Source organism: Cinclus cinclus, chromosome 8 (assembly GCF_963662255.1).
Source record: "Cinclus cinclus chromosome 8, bCinCin1.1, whole genome shotgun sequence".
Taxonomy (NCBI): Eukaryota; Metazoa; Chordata; class Aves; order Passeriformes; family Cinclidae; genus Cinclus; species Cinclus cinclus.
Window position 1 is genome coordinate 2723140 of NC_085053.1, and position 17984 is coordinate 2741123.

The following is a 17984-nucleotide window of genomic DNA, read 5'->3' on the forward strand; positions in this document are numbered from 1 at the left end:
TTCAGAATGAAATGAGGGTGGTTCACTCAACAGGGTCTGCATTGCCAGGGAAATTGTGGGCGCCCCATCCCTGGAAGTGCTCCAGGCAAAGTTAGATGGGGTCCTGAACAACCTGGTCTAGTGGAAGGTGTCCTTGCCCAAGGCACAGGAGTTGGACCCTTGGAAGGGCCTCTAAGGTCTCTCCAGGTCAGGGGTACTCCTGCCTTCACCCCAAGTCAGCTGAGGGAGGTAGAGCTTACGAGGAGAATTCTTTAGAAAAGCCCCCTCATGACCCTCATTTCTTGAATATGATGATTATTCCCCAACCAAAATAACAGGGGTTTTTTTTTTTTCTTGACTTTTAACCAAAGACTGGATCTCAGGGTAGAGCAGTGAGGTCCTGGTGAAGGTAGCACAGCTTGGATCCACCAGGCACCCTTGAAAAACGTCAAGGAAATTATTTGCAACAACAGATGCTCCCAATTACACAGCTCCTTGGTGAGGGTTAATGCAACAGGGAGTACAATAATGGCCTTAATCATTATGAGATGTAAACAAAACCACTAATTAATAGTCCTCCCTAGGAGCACAGCCCCAACATGCATAGGAAGCAACTGTACAGACAGACCTAGGAGTCATTTTGCTCCTGTTTTGCTCAGAAATAGGGCCTGGATAAGGGCCTGGGGCATCTGACTGAGGGCTGGGGTGAGGACTGGTGGGCAGCACTCATCTGGTGCAAGTTGTCACCAAGGACACCCTAACTGCAGTGTCTGACACCTGCTGAGGGGGTATCCCTCCAGCCCTCAGGAGTGCCAGCAGAGCAGCGTGCTGCAGTCCCTGAAAATGCAGCTAAGGGTCAGCCCAGGTGTTGGACAGACTGACATCCACCTGCACCCACCCCCCTGCATTCCCAGGAACAGCATCCCACAAGATCTCACAAGAGTGCCATAGTTACCCCAAAGCATTCCTGTCGGCGATCCAGCCCAGCAGCCACCAAGCAGCAGCAGCAGAGAGACGGAAAAAGAAAGAGAAGAGGAAGGTAAGAAAAGTGTCAGGGGAGCTGCATGGGGACCCTGCAGCTGCTGCCCACCACTCCAGACCTCAGGTGAAAGGCACGGTGAGTACACCATGTTGTACCCTTCAGCACGGGGTACATCTCCAGGCAGGGACTCAACCAGAAGCCCCTCCTGCCCTCCCTGCTGGAGGTTTTGGGTGGGAGGCACGTAGTGAAAGCTCTGCTGCAAGAGGAACCTGCATGGAGTGGGACAGTGGGCAACAGCATGAAGGCACACGGTCCTCCTTAGCCAAGAGTGGTGGGGGTCAGTGAACCAAAGGCAGGTGCATCCAAGGGAACCTACCTGCAAGCCACATCCAAATTCTGCTAAATCACTGCTATTGAGAGCTCCACTGATTAAGAGCCCGAACTGTAGTGCAGGATCTCCTGCAAGCCAGCAGGACACTCGATTGGACGAGCCAAGGTGGGTTCCAAGGTCCCTGGTTGTAACCTAGCCTCCATCCCTGTTTGAGACAAGTCCCTGCCACGTGCACACAGAGTGCTCAGCACTGTGGGCAAAAGCCTTTAAGTAAAACAGTTCCTAAAACATGTAAAACTAACCCCAGCCCCTGGCTGGGTGTTAGTCCAACACATGGGAGGCATGCTGAAAAGGTGACAATTTAACATTGCCGCACTTTTGTGGTGGGACCTCTGTCCTGACCTGCCTCACGCCAGGCTATTTTGCAGTACCTAGGGGTCCTTCTTGCTTTCAGACCCTGGTGACAATGGGTACAAGGAGATGCTGCAAGGAGAGAGGCCACCCCACCAGGTAATCGGCCCTTGCACACCAAGGGCTCCACACTGGCCACTCAGCCTCTCCACCAACCTTTCTACCACCCCTGCACAGCTCTGCAAAACTGCTGTGAATGTGAAATGCCTCCTCAGAGAGAGGGAAAGGAGAGCAGGGTCTTTAGTTGTGGTTCTTGTTATTTCAGCTAATTTAATTTGAACTCTTGGAGATTTACAGCTTTTTATTTAGGCTGTCCATGGATTGATGTATTAGCTTTCCACGTGGAGAGTTATGGATGAATGGAAACAGCCTCTCAGGATTTGTGGCCTCTGAGGGAGCAGTGGACAAGCCACAAAGGCACTCAAAGAGATGGCTTTGGGGATGGACACTTGGTTATCAGTAATTTGGATGTGGCAGGGACAGCCTGTGAGTGATGGTGGCACTGCTGAACCAGCTCAAAGACTTCCTGCTGTGCCCTCAGCCACCCAGGATCCCTGTGGGAGCACCAGAGTGCAGAGGGGAGGCAAAAGGGGCAGGAAACCTGCATGGCACATCCCAGCATTCCTGCTGGGAAGTGCTGAACTCAATCACCAGGTAATCATCCAGGTAATCATCACAGCCACTACAGGGGCACTGCTGTTCCCACCCAGCACCATGGAGGAGAAAGAAGGAGAAGGAGAAGGAGGAGAAGGAGAAGGAGAAGGAGAAGGAGAAGGAGAAGGAGAAGGAGAAGAAGAAGGAGAAGGAGAAGGAGAAGGAGAAGGAGAAGAAGGAGAAGGAGAAGGAGAAGGAGAAGGAGAAGGAGAAGGAGAAGGAGAAGGAGAAGGAGAAGGAGAAGGAGAAGGAGAAGGAGAAGGAGAAGGAGAAGGAGAAGGAGAAGGAGAAGGAGAAGGAGAAGGAGAAGGAGAAGGAGAAGGAGAAGGAGGAGAAGGAGAAGGAGAAGGAGAAGGAGAAGGAGAAAGGAGAAGGAGAAGAAGGAGAAGGAGGAGAAGAACACTCCCCTTGCTCTGGCCCCACATCAGAGCTTACAGAGGGAGAAGAAAAGGAGATGGATTGAAACATCACCAGCAGAGCTTTCCCCTGGAGGCCAGAAGGGAGGGTGGGAGGGAGGGCAGCAGGCTGGGACATGGAGAGCTGGTGAATATCCTGCAGCTCCCACAGCTGTGGTGGTGCTGGGCTGCTGACGGGAGAGGCAGGTGTTCTTATAAATGCTTTATAATGTATGAACCCATCGGAAATCACCGTGGTGCCTTTGTTCCCTTCGCTCCCAAAGCCATGAGCTCATCTCCTCCAGCAGGAGCTATGCTGGAGGCAGGGCAGATGGACAATCCTGCAGGTTTACATGATTAAAAGCCCCCATCCATAGCACAAGCAGCTCAGTATTTACCCAGCTACGGTTGCAAGAGACAGCAGGAGACAACAGTGCTTATTGCAAACATGTGGGGAGATGCCAAGGCCTTCTCCACAGGAAGGGCTTCGGTGCCACGGCCCATGGGGGTGCTCACCCTCGAGAATTCAGCTGCCCCATGCCCCGAAGGAACATCCTTCCCTCAGGAGGATGGGTGGAGGCCGGCAGATGGCAAGCAGGGCTGGAAGGAAGGTGCTAGGCAGCTTCCCCACATGCTCAGTGCTGAGCCCTGTCAGCTGCAGGGGCCGCTGCAGGAACTGTGTCACCCTTGTGGGGTGAGGGCAAGGGGACAGTAAACAATTAGGGTGCACTGGTGAGGGCACCCCTCCATCCAGGAGCAGGCTGAGCCCACAACCTGTGCTCCTTCAGCCATCAAAGTTCTTGATGGAAGTTGCCTTGGAGGGAAAAGGCTCCCTTGTCCTCAAACCACTCAGTGCATCTTCAGGCTGCTGATGCCCTTGAGCCCTGCCGGACACACCCTGGGAAGCTGTCCTGGCAGAGGAGGGATCAGCCAGAGCCTGGAGCGGCTCGATCCACCCTCCTGGTGTCCTGTGTGGCCTTCCAGAGGCTCAGAGCTTTGCCACCATCCAGCAAACCTGCCCCGAGCCCCTTCCTCGTGCCGGGGTCTGCTTCATCCCTATGCTGAGCAGGCTGAATTCTCCCAAGGAGAGAGCAGGGGCTGGAAGCACAGGGCAAGGAATGGGGTGAGGAGGGTGAGGAAGCAACGAGCTTGTCTCACACGCGGGTGAGAACCAGGAGAAGGAGCTGCTGCCCACTCCAGGGTGAGATGGGAGGGATGGATCACAGGCTGAAATCCATCAAGGGACCTCCTGGCCACCCCGAGGGACCTTGTGGCCACCTCAAGAGCCTGCACAGTACCTGAGCTGTGGACAAAGCCAAGACTCCTGTCTGCGTGGCTGCCAGGCCCTCCCCTGTCACCAGCCACTGCTGCCAGTGTCACAGGCACAAAGAGAGAACAACAGCGTGACAAAGCAGCCTGAGCCTCTCCTTCTCTCCCTCCCTGGGCACCGATGGGGCAGCACAGCGCTGGGGACCAGGGGATGCCCCTTCCCTGCAAGCATCACCTTGGCACCACACATCCCTCCCTAAGCTCACTGCACCCCCTGCCCCAGTCAGCAGCACGGGGGACATCACGGCAGCAGGAAACTCATCCCTGCGTACTCCTGCCCTCCATGGCGTGGGCACCATGGACTTCCCAGTACCCACAGGTGCCACAAACTCAGTGCCAGAGCCCAATCCCAAAGCCATGCTCGGTGGGGACACTGCAGGGCAAGCACACAGCCCTCTCAGTGATGCCACAGAGGATTCTGGCACAAACCCCCCTGGCGCCATCCCCATTCCTTCAGGGCTCCAGAGCGACGTCCCCCTCAGACCAGAGGAAAAGTCACCAGCCAGGAGTACCATTTCCAGCACAAACATGTTCAGAGGGCAGCTCCACCTGGCAGGCTGCTGCTTTTTCTGTCTCTTTGCAACCCAAGATGCATGGCAGGTGTATAACTCCAGCTCTGGCACCTTTAGGCTATTTTCCTCCTAACAGCCCCTTCTGCTCTGTTTCAAGTCCACTTCCACCACCAACTTCTTCCTAGCATCTCCAGCTTGCCTTGCCTTGCTCCCTGCCTGCTTTCTCACCAGCTTCTGACAAACAAGGAGAAACACATCTCTGGAGCAGCCACACACCACTGCCAGGAGCTGTCCCAGAAGCACAGCAGAAGGGTGCAGAGAAATAAAATACGAAAGCAAATCAGAGTCTAGTATCCATAACACACAGTTGCATCCTCCTCCCACCCCAGCTGAGGGAGGGCAGGGAGCTGCCAAGGACAGCGGTCACTTACGCCAAGGCAAAAGCCACCAGCGCTCCCACCACCACGATGAAATCCAGGATGTTCCAGAGGTCTCGGAAGTAGGAGCCATCCTGCAGGATCAAGCCCTGATCAATCATCTGGAGGGGCGATACAGAGAGAAAAACAGGCAGGGAATGAGTAGCTCAGACATCAAGTGGAAGGGACAAGCTGGGGAATAGGGGCACTGCAGACACATCCCAGGGTCCTGGATGGAGGACTTCATATTTTGTGGAAGCCTCAATGCTGATAAAAGAAGTGCTGAGCACTCTGGAGCACCATTGCTGAGAACCAGACTTTAAGGTCTCCACCATTTAAATTTAGGACCATAACTGCAAAACTGAGCTAATTCCCAGTGATGTTACATCCTTTCAGGGCTCTTACCTTGATCACCATCTCGAAGGTGAAGACACCAGTGAAGACGTAGTCGAAATACCTCAGCACCTGCAGGGAGAGGGCACAAGTGCTCTGCAGCTGCTGCTGAGCAGACACCCAGCTACAGCAGCTTGCCTGGCTCAGGGGAAAACATGGGGTTGGGTTGCTTGTCCCAAACTCGGCCTTGTCCCTAAGAGTTCAGGACAGCCCTAAACCCAGCCTCTGCAGGCAGGAGGGAATCATTCCCCATGCAAATGGCCTGGAAATGATGCTGCTAGCCAGGATCATGTGCCCCATACCAGTGCCTGTACCAGTATCTCCTCAGTTCAAGCCACTTTACAGCTGACCAGGCATCCTGGTCTCTCCTCAGGCTCAAAACCCCACGTGTGGGAAGCTGAGAGTGACTCCCATGGTTCATAACAGAAGGTGATAGAGAAGAAGCCAGACTCCACGGCACAGCGCAAGTGCCACCACTGGCTGCCCTGATCCTACAGAATCCTACAGAGCTAAAATCCTACAGGAGCTCTGCCTGCACTGGTGGGGGGAGCAGGAGGGGGCTGCAATCACTTTGTTGCGGTCGGAGTTGGTGAGGACGGGATCCTCGGCGGCGAGGGCAATGCTGCTGGCGGCGATCACCAGGAGGATGCACATCTCAAAGTAGCGCAGGTTCACGATGTAGTGGCAGGCCCTCCTCACCCTGCAGGGACAGAGCCCACACCCCACCTGTGAGCACCTGGCAGGCCACAGGCACAGCCCACGTGCAAAGCCCATCCAGTATCGCCACCTTCCAGGGTGGGGAGATGGGCAGCAAAACCTGAGGAGCAAAAGAAGGGAGCTCAAGGGGCATTTTGGGCTTATTGATCCCTCTCCTCAGCTCTCAGCCCCACAGCCAGGCAGGGAGAGTCCCTAGGAAACTCGGGTGCTTATTATTCCAGGCTGCTGGATCTGGGGAAGAGCTACAGAGCAGCAGAAAACTGCAGGTAAATGTAACAAACAGTGAATTAAAAATCCCAGCTTAGCAATCAGCAGTTGGGAGAGAGAGCCATGAGCACAGCTGCCACAGAGGGAGAGCGATGTGGGGCTTGGGGAACTCCATGGCTGCTTATCAAGCCTGTCTGGGAGATGCTCAACTCCCTTCTCACAGCGATTCCCTGTTTTTGGTGATGTCTGGGGTCCTTCCCCTTGCAGCCATCCCCAGCCCCAGTGTGGAAAATGTCTCACGGGTTGGTGGTGCTGAAGATAAACATGGAACTGTGCGGCACCATCGCTTTGCCCGTCTCGCTCTTTTCCTTCTTCCGCTTCTTCTTCTCCATTTCTTCCTCATCCTCTTTGGTCTCGGCCTCCTTTAAGGGGCTGGCTTCACCGTCTGTCTTGTTGCTAACTGCAGGAAAGGGAGAGCCTTTGCCCGGCCTTGCACCCAGACAACACCCTGGGGTGTCCCTGCCCCCCAGGCAACCCCCCTCATTCCTGCTGTCAATCCCTGTGCTGTTACAGGGAGAGGGACTAGGCAGGAAGAAAACATATGAGCTGCTGGTATGGAGCAGATGAAATGGGTTTAACAAGGCCAGTTTTCACCTTGCTGGTTAATTAATAACACTGTTTAAAGCAGCTCACCTTGACAGCCTCAGGATGCTGCTAAGGGGTTTGAGTGACAGTGAGCTGCCGGAGGCTACAGATGTTCCAGGAAAAACAGGGAATGTGAGAGTTTTGCCCAGGCAGAGAGGAAGGGGAAATGATGGATCAGATGAAGGGGTGGAAGGAAAGAGGTGAGAAAGGGACATGGGCCCCAGGGGATGCTGGCGCATCAGCGGTTGTGCTCCCCTGCAAAACTGGGGTGAGGTACTGCAAGGAGCAGCAAGGAGATCCCCCCAGCTGATGGATGCAGATAGGAAAAGCCACGCAAGCGGCTTCCCATCCCCGCAGGGTCCCCGAGGGCTGGGAGGGGGGCTCAGGAAAGAGAGACAGGTCCTCACTCTGTACCACAGCGGAGTCGTGGACATCGATCATGATGGCCGTGCTCTCGGTGGCCTTCTCGGTGTTGGGGCTGATGGAGGAGAGGTCGGGCTCGCTGCGGCTCACGGTGCGGCTGGGCTCCAGCAGTGCCTGCTCGCTCGTGTCCGGGCTGCTGCAGTCCTGCTCTGTCAGGTTGCCCATCTTCCCCTGGGAGAGCTCGTGGGCGGCGTGTGGGGGGCTCCCCTTCTTGGCGGTCCCAATCAGATCGGCATCGCCAGCAGGGACCCCATTTGTCCTGCAGTAGGGGAAGGGGAGTAAAAGAGGTGTGAGAAGGTACAGGGACAGGAGAAGAAGAGAATACGAGGAGCCGTGGGGATGGCAAGATGCCCTCTGCGGGTACCAACCTGACGGACTCTCCGCCCGCCTCTGGCTCCCCTGGAATCAGTGCCTCTCCTGAAGCCACGTCCCCACGTCGGTCCCCTTCTTGTGCCCCCTCGGCAGTGCTGGCCTCCTCCAGCCCCATCTCCTGGCTGGCCGAGCGGCTCCCCAAGATGCCAGCCGTGTCCTTCCCCTCCACGCGGGCTCTGCGGTGCCGGCTGCGCCGCTGGCTCTGTCTCATCCTGGCCCTATCCTCGATGCTGCCTCCCGCCCCGTCCTGTTCTCCCGGCTCACAGTTCCCATGGCAAGATTTCTGCTGCCACATGTCCTTGTCCCGCTTGGCCCGGGGCGATGTCCTGTCCTCACCACCGCCGGGGTTGGCCCCCGGGACTGGCTGCTCGGGTCCCTCAGCCAGCGGCCGCTCGCCCTTGCCCTGCTCCTCAGCGCATTTCTCCAGGGTGACACCTTCCCCGGGTCTCTTCCTGCGGAAGATGCTGGCGTGGGGGTTGATGAGGGGCGGCTCATCCTTGTTGATGCCCTCCTGGCTGGACATCTGCATGTGGCGGCGCAGCTGGCTGGTGCGCTGCTCCCACACCGACATGTGGTGCCGCCGGCGACGCTCCCGCCTGCAACGATGGGGGGACAGCGAGGGGTCACCACCCCGGCTGCCCACAGCACTCCCCGGTGAAGCACCCGCCCTGGATTTAATCTGGGAATCCCAGGGAGAAAGAAGAGCCACCGCCAGCGTTACAGGCCGTGCTAAGGCTTTGTCAGAGTTCCCTGGTGCTGGCGGGGGCTGGAAATGGGGCCGAGAGTGTGCTTGTGTCCCTTCAGAAAGCATCAGGCTGATGGATGACCTGCCCCAGCAGCCTCGTTGCTGCCCTGAAGCTTTCAGGCAGCACGTCCAGCTTCTGGGAGCAGCTGCCAGCATCCTGGCTTGCCCTATCCCAGACAGACAGGGACCACCTTCCTCTTGTGTGACTGCCTGGGGACACCTTAAATACGGGCCAAGCCCTCTTGCTGCATCCAGGGACCTGTCCTTGCCTCTCTTCCCAGCACATCCCGGGTAGAAAGCCTGCCCTGAGGCTGAGGAGCAGCAATTTTAACTGTCTGAGGGGAAGGAGTTGCACTGGGCTTCTGGGCTGTGCCACGAAGTCGCAAAACAACACTCTGGAGAAGACAGACGTGCCCTTCCCGACACCCCCGCGGCACAGGGAAACACCCAGGAGCACACACGGGCACGGGCACCGCTCACACCCACGGGCAGCGAGCAGCCCGGCACCGCACACGGGGGATCGGCACACACCGGAGGGGAGCACGTGGCACACGGATACACACATACACACATACACACACGCACACACACACACTGAGTTAATTCCCACTCCCGTCCCTGCCGTAGAGGCCGGAGGGGAGCGCGGTGTGCCCCGGCCCCGCGGACGCACAGACAGCACAGGAGGCACAGACGGACACGCGCCCCCGCCGCCCACATACAGGTGGCTGCTGCGTGGCTCCCACATCGACATGTGGTGTCTCCTCCGCCTGTCTCTTCTGGGGAGGAAAAACAAACGGGTTCAATGCCCTCCTTCCACCCGTGCGGGCAGCGCAGAGAGCTGTCCCCCCCTCCCCGGGCAGCCGGTCATCCTGGCCCTGTGCATCGACAGCGAGCCCCGACGGGCACGCTGGGCACGGGCTGCCCACACTCACGCTGACACTTCGTTCCCTGGGAGCCTTCCCCACACTGTGCACCGGGAGAGCAGTGCAGGCTCCAGTCCTTCAGAAGCTCCGAGACATCCTTGGATATTTCACAGCTGTCTCAAACTGCTCCAAATTCACTTCTCCCAAGCAACACGCGGCAATTGGAAAGAGGAAGCAATGCATCAGGCTAGCTCGGAGCTGCTCAGAGCCATCGCCGGGAGCTGATGCTGCTCTGGGAGCACAGAGGGGAGCGTGAAGTTCCCCAGCAAACACAAGGGCACAAGGCCAGGCTGAGATGCCACAGAGCTCCTGTCACCTGAGCAGCCCCCACACAAGTTAACAGGGCTGGCAAGGTCCTTCACACACATTAGCAGCTGGGGAGATTCCAGGCTTTAACCTTTGCGTCAGCATAGAAAAGACTCGGATACACACAGCTCCAAGAACATGGCCCTGGGAATATGCAACCATAGAAACACAGAACATCCTGAGTTTGAAAAGATCCAAGAGGATCATTGAATCCAGCTCCTGGCCCTGCACAGGAACAACCACAAGAATTCCACCATGTGCCTGACAGCACTGTCCAAATGCTTGTTGAGCTCTGGCAGGCTCGCTGTTGTGACCACTTCCTAACAATTTGAAGATACTCCCCCTTCTCCTATCACTTGTCAAAAAACCACCTTGTCAAAAGTCCCTCTTGAGCTCTCTCAAGGTGCTCTAAGGTCTCCAGGCTTAACAACTTCAATCCTCCCAGGAGAGGTGCTCCAATCATGCTGGTGATTATGATCTCCATGGATCCTCATGCATGGGAAGGACCCAGTGCCATGCTGGTGCCATCCCAGAGGCAGAGCTGGAGCTGCAGGCACCCACAGCATTCCCACAACAAGCGGCCGAGCCTCCAGATGTGTCCACGCAGCGCGTCCGGCACCAACGCGCGCCCACCTGGCAGTCCCTGCGTCGAGCAGCCCCAAGCCATCTGCACCCCGGCGCAAACACAGTGCTCCTACAGCCACCACGGCCACCCACACCATCCCTGGCCACGTGGGAGCACCCATCCATCCTCGCACTGCCCTCTGTGCCAGCAGGAACACCCACACCGTCTTGAATGCACCAGGTACCCGTGTGGAAATGGAGCCACCTTTGTCCACTCACACCCAGCTCTGAGCTCCCAACCTCCCTGCTGTGCCAGCTCTGCTTTGCCCTGGCCACACTGTGTTGTCCCCACCATCCCTCCACAAGCTCAGCACCACCAAAAGCACACCAGACCTGAGGTGGATTATATCATCAAGCCTAACCTGTGGTGTCCTACTGTCTGGCCCTGACCCCAATCCATCCTGGTGAGTGGGAGGAGCTGGAAAAAAGCCTCGTGAATACCTCCCTTTTCAATGCCACCAGAACAATAAGGAAAGGTTGAAAAGATCTGTTTTCCCAGCCAGCTCTATCTGACAATGACTAGAGAGCTTTATCAGGGATGTGCAGTGTGGGCAAATCCTTGACTGCCCTAATATATTCCATCTCCCCCTCTTCCTCTCTAATATCTGTCCATTCCTCAGCCTCTTCCGCAGCCTAAAGCTCTCTATTCCCTCACTTTGTCCAACACATTCCCACTGGTATCCAGAAACAGAGCCAACATACAGACTCCACCACCCCTTCCCTAAACCCCCCCTAGTACTTGGGCAAACACAGATTTATTATGAACATCCCATCGGCCCCAGTCCAGGCTAAAATCTGTGGCTGCTGGGGGATCAGGCAGGCCTTACAAGTACACCCCTTTCCTGCTGCCCCTAAAACCATGCAGGGTGCAGGACCACAGCATCCCACCACTGCCAAACCAGGGAAGGGGCCGTTCTCAAGGCTGCCCCTGACCCACCCAGATCAGAACTAGCCTGAAGACAGCAGTTTCTCTCAGCAAATCTGCAAGAGATTCTGCCATGTATGAGCTTGGCTGAGTTTCAAAGCATAATGAAACTTAAAATTCCCTGGGAAGGGATTCTGTAAAAAAAAAAAAAGGAAAAAAAGAAGAGGGAAAAAAAAAGAAGAAGAAGACGAAAAAAATAAAATAATCCCTTCAGCTGTACTGAAATGTACTGTTTTGGGAAACAAATCAAAACGCCTCGTTCTAATGTTGACTTTGAAAGTTTTATGTGATTTAGACCATATGACACCACAAAAGAGAGAGAAAAAAGGCAGCTAGGAAGGAAAAAACAGAATTTTGTCTTGCTGAAATGCAGAGACAAGGCTTCTTAACACTATGCTGGAGGTTTATGTGGTTTGGGGCTTTTTTTTTCTCACCCAAATCAAATTTTTGTACAACCAAACACGGTTTCACAAACCTGCTCCATCTTTCCTAACTGCATTCACTCCCAAGGAAGGAGCCCGAGGGAGATTTGTGACACCACTGGTCCCTTCTCCCCCAGCCCTGGCTGCTCTCCTGCAGCTCTGCCATGAAGAAACACACCCCAGGAACAAATATCAACCCTCCTCAAGAATAACTTGAGATACCTTCCTCCTCCCCAGCCTCCTACCATCAGCCCTGAGTGCTTGAGCTCTATATTTGGGGCAGGAAGCCTCTTCTAGACTATTTTTGCCATGCCCAAGCACTGAGGCTGCAGCTTGGTGTAGAGGTTGGCAATTTCAGGACCTCCCCGGTGACCCGTTCTCCACACTGTCACCTCTCTAAAAGCACCGCTGCTCGTGGGTAGCACACTCCTAGACCTCTACCCATCTTCAGGAAGATGCTTGGCAGCCCCCCCCCAAACCAGCCACGCCAGGCTCTGCTGCAGCTCTGTGCCCTTCTAAGCCTGGCTGGGCTCAGAGGGTCACCAGGGTGATGTTGGGGAGTCACTCACTCGATAGCAGGCATGTTTGGGGCAGACATGGGGCTGACTTCTTTGGCTTTCTGAAGGGCATGCTTCTGGTTAAAGGCCTCCTCTTCCTCCTGCTCGTCCTGCAGAGAAAGGAGGGGCATTGCTCAGTGGGATGTCGGGGTTTTGAGGGAAAGCTCAGGAGGTCAGAAAGTCAGGAGCAGTGAGGGATGTGCAGGGCAACCCTTGCTGCCAAGGCTTGAGGGATTGAGGGGGACCTGTACTTCTCGTGCCTTGGAATGGCTACCTAGAACAGAGGCTAGACAAGATTAGGAGAATAAAAGTGGGTATTTATTAAAGGCCTTCAATAGGTACACCTTGGGCAGTCAGGAGTCTCCCAAGAGGCTACACCCAAGATGAATGATGGTCAGTTTTTCAGACAAATAAAAGTTTGGTCCACTTACATATCAGGGGTTAATCCTCCAATTACAGCTTCAGGTAATGAAGTTATATACCCCCAGTTTGCTCCCCCATAATTCACTTTTGTTTATACTTTTCGGGGCCTGAGGCTGTAGGGTGTCCTTGGATCACAGGCCCAGAGGCATTGTTTTGTCTGACCAAAATGTGAAGACAGTTAACTGACACTTTACATGGAGTTTGGGAGTTATGCAGTAATGCAGCACAGGATTTGAAAAATATAAAGGCTAAAATCTTAAGGCATCACTTCCAGAGACACTTCATTTCCCTGGTGCTGCGGGGATGCAGGTTCCCCACTACACCAAATCTTCCCCAAGGCATCAGTGCTGCTCGAATAAGTGAACCCAGCCCACCCCAGGCAAGAGCTGGGCTGAGCATGGTGGGACAACCGCAGACAGCGCAGACCAGCTCAGCCCTCCCTTCTTCACAGCCCCAGGGGCCAGACAGCCATCCCCCAAACGGAGTGGGAGGTAAGGCATCCACGAATGACCCCGGCAGAGACCGGATTGCTCTAATGAGTATGGCTGTGTCTCCGGAGCAAAGAATGTCATTAGGAGTCATTAGCGAGCATTCAGCCTTTTCAAAAACTCGTCGCTCTCTTAATTGCTGCTGCTGGTACCCGTGGGGCTCTCCCATCCCTCGCAGCCCCTGGAAGCGCCATCTGCACCCCTCCCACCGTGGGAGGACCCCCGCACACACCCCTCAGGCAAACCAGCACCGTGCCCCATTTCGGGTCAGATTTACACCAGCGTGGATGCCTCCCAGTGAGCCCCAGGGACGTGCTCCACAAAAATCTGGGCACCACAGGATCACTGGTCTGATCCAAAGAGTGGACATGACCCTTGCATCTCTCTCCTACTCACCATTACCCAGATGGTGCCCCAACAATTTAGCGTTCCCCAAATATTCCCTAGCATGGTTTAAAAAGCAGCTAAGCACCAGCCAAAACAGCATCCTAAATCACATCTGCTGCCCTGTAGGCAGATGGGGAATAAATATTGACACCACTGGAAAATGCTTCCCACTCCACGGCAGATCCCATCCAACAGATGAGGGCTATCTCCATCTGACTGATGGCAAATGGAACAGGGGAGTTCAAATGGAGAAATAGTTAAAGCCATCCTTGAAGTGTGGGTGTTCCTGGAAAGACCAGCAAGTTTAAGCATTTTCCTAATTCAAAGCCTAAATGGCTTTGCTCCCACTCTCTCTGCAGGAGAAGGAAAAGTAGCAGCAGGAACATACCTTGGTGAGCTCCTGAGCGTTGGCCAGGTTGTCCACAGCAATGGCCAAGAAGACGTTCAGCAGAGTATCTGAGAGCAGCTAAGGATGCACAAGCCGCGTGTTAAGGACATGTGTATCTGCAGCTCCCAAGGGAGGGTGGCCTGAATGGCTCCTCGACAGCTCAGGGCACAAACTCCTCACCCACCCCACAAAAACAGCCCTCAGTGCACCTCCCCACAGCTCCTTCTCTGCCTTTGGGACACCCAGCACTGCCACACCTGTGTGGTAGGTCTCCCTCAGCTGGGAGGGGAGGAAGGAGCAGCAAGCAGGGAGGGGGATGCCCCCAGAGAGGGTGAGGAGAGGGGGCTGTCAGCAGGAGAAGCACAGCAGCCCGGTGGATACAGTTTCCAAACAAGGTGAGGATGATGAAGTAGATGGAGGACCACATCCCTGAGCGCACACCTCCCTGCGAGCGGATGCCATTGTACATCACCTCGTTCCAGTCCTCGCCGGTCAGGATCTGCGGGGACACAAGGCAGCAGCTCTGTCAGCTGCACCTCCCCATCGCCTGGACATCTGTGCCACCAATGCAGGAGCCATGTATGGAGACCTCCACTCAGTGGATAACCCAGCTCTGCAGCTGCAGCACTCGAGGGAAATCCCACTGGACACCAATGAGGACATAAAGCCTCCTCTGAAGAGTTTTGCAACTCTTCATCTTCTGCAACAGAGGTGGAAGTGTTTCCATCTCTTTTCATCCATTTTGTTGTGCAGGAGCGGGAGGAAGCAACAGCTGACAGAGGAGAATTAATTTGGTGTAAAGAGCCCCTCCCAGCCATGGGGGAGTGAGCAGGTGGTCCCAAGTCCCCTTGCTTGAGTCTCTTGGCAGCCCAGCTCCTACCTGAAACACCGTCATGATGGCTGCAGGGAAGGTGTCAAAGTTGGCCGATGGAGTCCCATCCATGAAGTTAAACCTGGAAAAGAAACCAGGTCAACATAAATGGGATGAAATATCAAAGCCCTGGCTGCTGTGCTGTCGGCTCTCTTGTGTTTAGGAGGACCTTTCCCCCCTCCAGAAAAGGTCTCCTGAGCTTTTGGTGCCAGAAACCAGAAGGTCTCTTGTCTAGAAGGACCCACAGAGCCCAAAGGCAGTCCTCAAGCAGGGATTTTTGTGTAGGTGGAAACTGAGGGAGAAGGTGCAGTCTTGCTGGGACCCTAAAGAGGGTGTCATCACTTGGCTTTAACACCAAGAAACTCCTGTTCCTCAGCTTTGAAACCACATACCTGCCTCCAAACAGCTGCATTCCCAGCAGGGCAAAGACTACAATGAAGAGGAAGAGGAGGAAGAGCAGACTGATAATAGATTTCATGGAGCTCATCAGCGAGACCACCAAATTCCTCAGGGATGCCCAGTACCTAGAAAACAGATACTGCTGGAGCACTGGCAGTGATGCTGATGCCATCAGCAGGAGAGCAGGAGTGACTGGATCTGGGCTGCAGCCACAGTCTGAGATGGAGAATGACAGGCACTGATGGTGGGTACGCACTTGGTTATTTTAAATATCCGCAGGAGACGAAGAGCTCGTAGGACACTGATCCCAAAAGAGGTTCCTGGTCTGAATATAGCCCAAACCACTTCAAAGATGCTTCCCACTGTGACCTGAGAAGCAGACATGGCCACAGATCAGACAGGCTCAGGATGGGCTGCTGCAGGGAATCTTAACATCCCCAAAGATGAGGCACCCACCACCCAGACCAGGACCTGGTGTCTCAGGCTGTCCGGACAGAAAGTGTTCCCTGCCCCCTGTGAGGGCCATCCTGATCTTCCCTTTGGTGCCTTGCACTGCAGACCCTGCCAAGCATCTCCCTCCACACCCACAGCATCCCTGGGGCTGCTCACCCCACAGTCGAAGCAGTTGAAGGAGGAATGGAAGTAAAGGCGTGGCCCCATCCCGTACATCTTTAAGGACATCTCCAGAAGGAAGAGCCCAAGAAACAGGAACTCTGCATAGTCTAGAAGACAAAACCCAAGCGTGCTTGGGGCACCAAACTGTGGGGAGCACACTGCATGCACCCACCAGCTGAGCATCCAGCACACCACAGAGATGGGACAAGTCAAGGACCATGTTGCATCTCCAAACTCTCAGGGCTTGGGATGAGGGAATTTTAATTGGTGAGGAGCTAAACCATATGTAACAGAGCATTAAACCCATGAGTTAATCATTCAGGGAAGATACACCAGCGTCCCAGGGGATCAAGAGGACCAGACATGGCCAGCACAGAGCAGAGCAGCTCTTTGGCATTAAACCAGAGAAGCTGAGGAGCCTACAAAGGCAACAACCACACGACACTGTAGGGGAATATTATCAACCTGGATTAAAATCATTGCATGGCTGGAATTTGGCCAGGGAAACAGAGCCAAGCAGCCAAGAGCCAGTGAAAAGCCTTTCCAGCTATTTCATAAACATTTAGCAGGCAAGAGCCTTGCTCTTCACCTTTCCCAGAAGATGCTTCTCACCACGAACAGCTGCCATACCTCACCGCAGCGTGCTGGGAGCCTGGCAGGCCTGAACCTACTGCTGCAGATTTGGGTAGAGCTGGGGCTTGACAGGACATTTTCAAGGTGAGGATGAATAACACATCTGAGAAAGCAGCATTGTCCCCACTGCAGCAGCTCAGGAGTGACATGTGGCTGCTCTGCAGTAGCCCACACTGCAGAGGACATGGCTGCAGTGCTTCCAAGACCTGACCCTGTGCCCTGGCCCATGCTGGGCTCAGGGAAGCTCCATAACTGGGAACCTCCAAGCCTGGGATTCTGTCACCATGCTCTGCACAAAGATTTTAACCAGGACGTTCTGCCATGACCAGTGCCTTCCCCGCAAATTCACGCCTTTCCGGCAATGGCTTGCGGACATTCAAAGGTGGTTCTCCAGCAAGCTTTCCATCACCACTGTTCACAATTTTGGGATAAACTCCACTGAGACTGGCAGTCTTTCTCTCTCATGACAAACATATCAGACCTGAAGGACACGGAGCCAGCACAACTCCTACGTGTTTGCTCACAAGGCTGAGACAGCCCTCGGTGGCCTTGGGGCCAAGGGCAAAGCTTAATTAAATATCTGTACGTGGTCGTTTGTTATCAACAGTGAATGGAGCTGAAGTTATTCCACACCCAGCTCCACACCAGCACGACTGTGGCGGGATTCATCCCTATGTGCCTTGAGACAAGCAGTGAGGGTGTGCTGCAACCTCCAACCACTGGAGATAAGAAGGTTTTTCCTGCCCAAGCAGAGCTCTCCCACATACCCCAAGCCCAGGGACTCACAGAGGAAGTGGGTGAGCCAGGCTGGCTGGTTGTGATGGACGATGGCCACGCAGGCAGTGTTGAGAGCCACCAGGCTCAGGACAATCCAGTAGAAGACCTGGGATTTCACCATGTGGCGAACGGAGATGCGCAGGAGTCGCTCCTTGTGCCGTAAGTAGGAGGCACCATCCACCCTGGCACCTTTGAGGCCAGAGTGACTCGAGGGGTTACCTGAAGGAAAAAGAAGGGGAACAAGGAGTTGGGTGCAACATGAGACAGGACAGAAGGTTCACAGACATTGCTCCCGTGGGGCAAAACTCATCCAGAGAATTTTTATGTGGCACAGGGTGCTAAACTGGCAGAGATGGCTGGTCTGTGATACTCTCCAGGTGACAGGTGTGACTCTGGGAACCCAATCAGCTGGCAGAGGTTTGGGGGAAGCAAGCTGCAGGCTGCACTGACCCAAAGTTGGATGAAGAGGTCTTCTCTGCGCCAGCCTCCGCTCACCCACAGAGGAGATGTCGACACAGTGCTCGTCACCCGACATGGCATCCGTCCGGTTCCGCTTGATGGTGGCTCGCCTGAGCACTGGGAAGGCAAGAGGAACAGGTGCTGGAGTCTCAGTGGCCCAACTCTGCCAGTAGCCAGCTCATCGGATCAAGACCTGGTGATCAGTACTCAGGTCTGGTAACAGGATGGAGGGACCCAGGTGATCCTAGTCAAGAGCTATCCCTTCTGTGGGATCAG

The 17984-nt window shown here is 54.9% G+C and overlaps 1 protein-coding gene across 1 annotated transcript in view; it reads right to left on the reverse strand.

The window, feature by feature from the left end:
- CACNA1E (calcium voltage-gated channel subunit alpha1 E) overlaps positions 1-17984 on the reverse strand; it is an 89180-nt gene that overhangs the window by 24701 nt on the left and 46495 nt on the right. The window contains exons 10-26 of the mRNA XM_062497716.1: positions 17745-17825; positions 17259-17468; positions 15834-15946; positions 15481-15593; positions 15218-15349; positions 14835-14907; positions 14336-14453; positions 13955-14022; positions 12281-12378; positions 9231-9287; positions 7763-8362; positions 7379-7653; positions 6627-6786; positions 5973-6102; positions 5415-5474; positions 5025-5131; positions 935-946 (exon numbers count right to left, since the gene is read on the reverse strand). Coding sequence (XP_062353700.1) covers positions 935-946; positions 5025-5131; positions 5415-5474; positions 5973-6102; positions 6627-6786; positions 7379-7653; positions 7763-8362; positions 9231-9287; positions 12281-12378; positions 13955-14022; positions 14336-14453; positions 14835-14907; positions 15218-15349; positions 15481-15593; positions 15834-15946; positions 17259-17468; positions 17745-17825 — 2407 coding nt within the window. The remainder of the gene's footprint in view (positions 1-934; positions 947-5024; positions 5132-5414; positions 5475-5972; positions 6103-6626; positions 6787-7378; positions 7654-7762; positions 8363-9230; positions 9288-12280; positions 12379-13954; positions 14023-14335; positions 14454-14834; positions 14908-15217; positions 15350-15480; positions 15594-15833; positions 15947-17258; positions 17469-17744; positions 17826-17984) is intronic.